This window comes from Phalacrocorax carbo, chromosome 28 (assembly GCF_963921805.1).
Source record: "Phalacrocorax carbo chromosome 28, bPhaCar2.1, whole genome shotgun sequence".
In the NCBI taxonomy this organism is placed as follows: domain Eukaryota; kingdom Metazoa; phylum Chordata; class Aves; order Suliformes; family Phalacrocoracidae; genus Phalacrocorax; species Phalacrocorax carbo.
In genome coordinates this window covers 3,032,942-3,039,716 of record NC_087540.1, presented here as the reverse complement: position 1 = coordinate 3,039,716, position 6,775 = coordinate 3,032,942, and the positions used below count along the sequence as shown (strand labels likewise).

Genomic DNA, 6,775 nt, shown 5'->3' with positions numbered 1-6,775 from the left:
AGGGGGGCTGCGGGCAGGGCCGGATCCAGACCCCTGGGGTCTGCGGGGGTGCTGAGGCCGTGGCATGCACTGAGCGTGTTGGGTCTCAGCCACGCAGCGAGCTTGTCGGGTCTCAAACCCACGCCTCTGTCCATCAGCTCCCCCCCCCCCGCACCGATGGGAGAGCGGCGGTGGGGGTCTGTCCTCCCCCACCCCGTCCCATGTCCCCAGCCTGTCCCTACCTTGTCGCCTCGGGCTGAGCTGAGCGTGTCGGTTCTCAGCAGGCTGCTCTTCGCGCGGTGCCTGACGCCAGGGTGATGGGCGCCCATGCCTGGGGTGCCCAGGGCGGGTGGCGGGGACGGGTTTCCCAGCTCTGACGGGGAAGACGGCGAGCGGGAGGTCCCCGGGGAGGTGACGGGACAAGCCCGGGCTGCGTGTGAGCCAGCCCCGGGCGTGGGGAGGCGACGGGGCGGAGGACGCGCACCCAAGGCGCCCGCACCCACACGCCTCCGACGCTCGCGGCACCCGCACCCACCCTGGCCCGGCGGGGGGTACGGGGTCCCGGGGAGCCCCCCCTGCCGCCATGAAGCGGATGTTCTCCTGCTCCAGCTCACAGGTGGCGGTGAGTCCCGGCCCCCCCACGCCCTGGGGGGACCCCAGCCTGTCCCGGGGTTGGGGACCCCCTCCCCACCCCTCTGGATGTGGGTAAACCCCAACCTTGGTGCCCTGCAAGCACCCATGGGTGCTGCCACGGTGCCCAGGTGGGGCTGGAGGGGCTGCGGCCACATTAGGGGTGAGGGGATGCTCCAGCTGCGGTGCTCAGCACCGGTCCTGCCCCAACACCAGCTGCCATCCTGGCCCCAATCCCAGTCCCAATGCCAGCTCCAATCCCAGCTGCCATGCTGGCCCCAATCGCAGCCCCGACGCCGGCTGCAATCCCAGCCCCACTGCCAGCTCCAACGCCAGTCCCAGTCCCGGCCCCGACGCCGGCTGCAATCCCAATCCCAGCCCTGATGGTGGCCCCGATGCTGGCTGCAATCCCAATCCCAGCCGCGATACCGGCCCAGCTGCTGGCTGCATTCCCAACCCCAAGCCGAGCCCCGATGCCAGCCCGGCTCCAATCCCAATCCCAGCCCCGATGCCGATGGGATGCTCAGCCCGAGCTCTGGTGCCCAGCCCCGGCGCTTGCCCCCCGTCCCGGCCCCGCGGTGGGTCCCGGCGCCGGGCCCCGGTGCCCACCCACGCCCGCACCCCGGCACGGCGCGGCGGCACCCCGACAAACCAGCCGGGCAGGCGCAGGCAGGGACACGCTCGCCTGCCTCGCCTCGCCTTCCCCGGCCGGCGCCCAGGGCCGGGCTCTGCGGGGACTCGGGGTCCCCGGCGCCCCATCCCCGATGGAGCATCCCAGCAAGTGGGGAAACTGAGGCACGGCTCTGCGCCGCTGCAGAGGGAGGCACTTGGGGAGCGGGGGGGGGGGGGCACGGCTCAAAAGAGGGGTCACCCCCAAAGCGCTGCGTCCACCGTGGCCCTTCTGCCTGGAGAGGCCGTGCCTCGGTTTCCCTGGCAGGGAAGGGTGGGGGTCCCATCCCTGCAGCCCCCCTGGAGCCGCTCGCTCGCCGCCACCCCCCCGCCGCACCCCCACCCCCCCCCCAGGTCGAGAGCTGGAACAAGCAGGACCAGAAGCTTTTGGAGGCGGTGGAGAAGGGGGACGTGGGCAGGGTGTCCACCCTCGCCTCCCGCAAAACGGCCCGGCCCACCAAGCTCAACGCCGTGGGACAGTCCGCGTACGTCAGCCCCGGGCCGGGGGGGGACACACGGGGGGTCCCCAGGGTGGCGGAGGGGGACCTCGGTCACAGCCACCTCTCGCCTCCCTCCAGTTTCCACCTGGCCGCCTCCAAGGGTCTCACCGAGTGCCTGTCGCTGCTGCTGGCCCACGGGGCCCCCGTTAATGAGAAGAACGATGACGGTAAGTGGGGGACACGGGTGGGGACACCCCCTGGCACGGGGAGGGGGCGACAGCCACGGGGTCCGGTCCCCACGTCCCCTCTGCGTGACGGCGAAGGGCTGAGCTGCACCCCATGGCACCGAGCCCTGGGGGGAGCACCCTGTCCCGCCGCGGCCGGGCCAGATGTCCCCGAGGTGAGATGTCCCCTTGGGGGGGGTGTGGGGGGTGTGTGTGTGGGGTGTCCCTGGTGTCCCCTCGGCTGCCGGTGCCCAGCCCACGGGTGTCTCGCAGGCAGCACCGCTCTGCACCTCGCCACCATCGCCTGCCAGCCCCAGTGTGTCAAGGTCCTGCTGCAGGTACGGGGTGGGGATGAGGATGGAGCTGGGATCGGAACAAGGACAGGGCCAGGGATGGGGACAGGGCCAGGGATGGGAACAGGGGTGGGGACAGGGCCAGGGATGGGGACAGGGCCAGGAATGGGAACAGGGGTGGGGACAGGGACAGGGATGGGAATGAGGACAGGGATGGGGATGGAGATACAGAGGGGGATGAGGATGGTGCTGGAGCTGGGGATAGGAATAAGGACGGGGACAAGGACAGGAGATGGGGATGGAGATGCAGAAGGGGGCGAGGATGGAGCTGGGCTGGGAATAAGGATGGGGACGAGGGCAGGGATGGGGACGGAGATGGGGACGGAGATGCAGAGGGGGACGAGGATGGAGCCCAGGATAGGAATAAGGACGGGGACGGGGACAGATGGGAACAAGGACAGGGATAGAGCTGGGGGTAGGAATAAGGATGGGGCCAGGGCCGGGGCTGGGGCCATGGGTGCAGGCAGGGGTGAGGAGGAGGATGGGCAAGGCCTGGGGTGGGACAGGGCAGGACGCAGGGTCCCATCCCCAGCTCGGGGGGGGGTCCATGCCTGCTGTCCCCCGCCTCCCACCAGTATGGTGCCAACGAGAGCCACGTGGACAGGCAGGACCGAACCCCCCTGCACTGGGCTGGTGAGTGCCGGGGCCCCACGCCGGGGTTGGGGGGCGGCACTGAAGGCTCTTGGGGGGTCCTATCTGACCTCCCCCCAAAAGAGCAGGCCCCCCCCTGACATGGCCCCCCCGCAGCCTCCTCGGGCTGCGCCTCCAGCGTCCTGCTGCTCTGCGACCACGAGGCCCTCCTGGATGTCACCGATGCTGTGAGTGGGGAGCGGGGTGGGGGTGGTGGCAGAGGCTGATGGGGGACGGTGGGGGCTGACGGGTGCCCCCGCCTGTCCCTGTCCCCCCCCCCCCCAGCATGGGCAGACCCCCCTGATGCTGGCGGCGCGGGGGAACCACGCTGCCATCTGCGCCCAGCTCCTGCAGCGAGGGGCCGACCCCCGCCTGGCCGACAAGGACAAGAAGTGAGTGGCCACGGGGATATGGGGGGACTTTCAGGACAATTTGGGGGTGATGGGGGGGGTGATGTCTCCTCTGCCCCTTGTGCCTGGGTCAACGGTGTGATGGCTCTGCCCATGCAAAGACAGCTCCGGTGCTGTCCCCGAGGGAGCCAGGTGTCTGTGGGAAGCCACCGCAGTGGAGAGCCGACCCTGGGGGGGGGGAAAGGGGGGGAAGGGGGGCGGAGGGACCCCTGCTGCTCTGCCACCGTGCTCTCACGGTACCATGACACCGTGCCACCGTGGTACCCTGACACCATGACACTGTGCCATCATGCTACCGTGCCACGGTGCCACCATACCATCGCGCTACCATGACACCATGACGCGGTGCCACCGTGCCATCGAGCTGCCGTGCCACTGTGTCCCTGTGCCATCGCGCCGCTGCTGTCACCGTGCCACCGCTCCGCAGGACCGCCCTGATGCTGGCCCGCGAGTGCGGCAGCCTGGAGTCGGCCCAGCTGCTGCTGAGCCACGGCGCGGCCGCGGGGGACGCGGGACAGACCCCCAGCCGCGCGCTCCGGCAGGCCCTGCGTGGTGCGGGGACAGGTGAGCCCCCACCCGCCATCGCCCCCCCACACCCTGCAGGCCTCGCCGGCTGCTTATTTTAGGGGAAAAAAAGGGGAAAAAGGGGGATTGTTTCTTTTCCTCCTGGCAGAAAACGGCACCGGCTGTGCGGGGGAACCCGCATCACAGGGGGGAAGCCAGGGAGAGGGGACCCCGGGCAGCGACAGTGAGGAGGAGGAGGATGAAGAGCAGCAGGATGGGTGCGATGCCCAGCGGGTGCGGCGGCTGCAGGAGCGGCTGGCGAGGAAGACGCGGGAATGCCAGCGGCTGGCGGCTGCCGCCAACAGCGTCCGGCAGCGGGTGCGGGAGCTGGCACGGCTCCTGCCGGGATGCGAAGCCGGGAACGGGGCGGAGGATGAGGATGATGCCTGCCTCGCCCTCTTGGCCCAGCACCTGGAGGAGCTGAGGAAGAGGATGATGGCCGAGCAAGAGGGGGATGGAGGACACCAAACCGCGGCGCAGCTCGACGGCGATGAGGGAGCGCCGGCGCTGGCCCCGTTCCTGACCTGGCTGGGGGACGAGTGTGCCAAAATGCGGGCGGCGAAGGCGAGCGCCTTCACCCGGAGCAAGGGGCTGCGGAAGGAGGTGGAGGAAGCCCTGCGGAGCAAACTGCACTACGAGGTGGTGTCGGCCGACGCCGTCCGGAAAAGCCTGGCGGCTTGGGAGAAGATGGTGGTGGGGCTGGAGCAGGTGCTGAGCCGCGCCGACGAGGCCCACGCCAAGATGCTCAAGGGATCCCGTGTCCTCCTGGAAAACCTCCAGCGGGAGCCGGCGCAGCCGCTCGCCGGGACGTCGCCTTGCCGGTGCCCAGCGAACGGCCCGGAGCCGGCTCTGGGTGGGAAGAGCCGAGCGGAGCTGCCGAAGGAGGGTGGGAGCTTGGAGAAGGAGATGCTGGAGCTCAAGGAGAGCAACGGGATGCTCCTGGGGGAGCTGGCCCGGCTGGGGCGCGAGCGGGAGCGGCTGCAGGAGGAGCTGCGGGGGCTGCGGGAGCAGGATCCCGGTGCTGAACCAGCGGTGGAAGGTTCCGGAGCGGCCGCGCTGGCCCGGGCGCTGGCAGCCGAGCGGGAGGAGGTGGCGAGGCTGCGGCGAAAGCTGGCGGTGCAGCGGCGGGAGCTGGCGGCGCTGCGGGACGGGGTGGGCGAGAGGGTGCGGGAGGCGGCCGGTGACGCCGGCGCCGGCATCCTCCAGGAGCTGCACCGTAAGCTGGACGGGCTGGTGAGGTCCCAGCACGAGGCCTTGCAACTCGTTGCAGAGATGGAGGATGACGATGGCACCCCTGGGGACAGGGATGGGGCAGGGCTACTGGGCGAGCTGGAGGATGCACTGGGCGAACTGGTTGAGTTGCTGGGGACGGCAGCGGGTCCCCGCATGCCGCCGCTGCTGGAGAGGCTCGCCGGCATCGCCGGCGCCCTGCGCAGCCAGGAGCTCCCCGGGGAGCAGCCGGGGAGCGAGGCCGAGCGGTGGCGGGCGGCGGCGGCGGCGGAGAGGCAGGCGAAGGAGGCGGCGGTGGCCCGGGCGGCCGAGCGGGAGCGGGAGGCGCAGGAGCTGCGGGACAAGGCGGAGGGGCTGGAGCGGATCGTGGGCAGCCTGCGGGCGAGGGTGGGCGAGCTCGCCAGGGCCTGCCGGGACAAGGAGGGGAAGGTAAGGGCTACGCTGGCCTGCAGCACCTCTGCCAGGGACCGGGGACCTGCCCATCGCCGGCCCCTTCCCATCACCATCCTCATCATCATCCCCTTCCCCATCACCCTCCCCTTTCCATCGCCGGCCCCTTCCCATTGCCAGCCCCTTCCCATCACCAGCCCCTTCATCATCCCCATCACCATCCCCTTCCCATCGCCATCCTCCCCATCATCCCAGTCACCATCCCCTTCCCATCCCCATTCCCATCACTGCCCCCATCACCATCCTCATCATCGTCCCAATCAACGTCCCCTTCCCATCACCGTCCCCTTCCCATCACTGTCCCCATCCCCATCACCATCCTCATCATCGTCCCCGTCACTGTTCCTGTCCCATCACCGTCCCCATTCCCCTCCCCTTCCCCCCACTCTTCCCCTTCCCTTGCTCCCCCCCCGTCCCCCCCCCCCGGCTTGGGTGCCCGGGGGCTTCTCAGGGGTGACCAGGAGCTTCTTCCCACCCAAGCCCACCCAGTTGGGGGGGGTGGGGTGGATGGGGCAGCCAGGAGACAGCCCCGGGGGGGGACACAGGGACCCGCCAGCCCCCCAACTTTGCCCCCCTGTACCCGACCCCAGATGAAGAAGCTGCTGGCGGAGACGGAGAAGCTGTCGGCGGAGGTGCTGGGGCTCCGCGGCCAGAGCGCCCGGCTCCAGCTCCAGCTGGAGGTGGGTGCCAGCATCCGCCGTCACCCCCTGTCACCCCGTCACCCCCTTCATCACCCCACCTTCCTCTTCTCCTTCCCCAGGTCCAGCAGAAAAACCACCGGGACATCGTGGCGGTCTATAGGAGCCACCTGCTCAGCGCTGCCCAGGTGGGACCCCACCTCGCCCACGTGCCAGGGGAACTATTTGGGCTGGAAAATACAGATTTGGAGCCCGGCAGCGGGTTTGGGTCCCCCTCGGGGGGCCGGATCCGGCCCCACGGCACAGCTCTCCTTCCCGCAGGGCTTCATGGATGAGGGGGTGCATGCCATGCTGCTGCGGATCCTGCGGCTGGAGGAGTGAGGGGCGGGGGGTGCCCCCACAGCCCCCCCCAAGCCATTAAACTGGAAAAGCCGCCTGTCCCAGTCCCGTGTCCCCGTCCGGATCTGGGCGCAGGGTGGGGCGAGGTGGGGGTCCCAGTGAGGGGGGGCGATGAGACACCCCAGGAGGGCTCACAGCACCCACCGTGTGACCCGGGAG

General features: G+C 70.3%; 1 protein-coding gene across 1 annotated transcript; it reads left to right on the top strand.

Moving 5' to 3' along the window:
* Positions 1-24: 24 nt before the first annotated feature.
* ANKRD35 (ankyrin repeat domain 35) lies at positions 25-6,766 on the top strand. Its single transcript, XM_064475270.1, has 11 exons — positions 25-1,763; positions 1,857-1,945; positions 2,216-2,280; positions 2,871-2,928; positions 3,043-3,113; positions 3,211-3,317; positions 3,763-3,899; positions 4,009-5,558; positions 6,170-6,259; positions 6,340-6,405; positions 6,539-6,766. The coding sequence occupies exons 1-11, from the start codon at positions 1,129-1,131 to the stop codon at positions 6,596-6,598; spliced, it is 2,928 nt and encodes a 975-aa protein (XP_064331340.1). The 5' UTR covers positions 25-1,128; the 3' UTR covers positions 6,599-6,766.
* Positions 6,767-6,775: the final 9 nt, after the last annotated feature.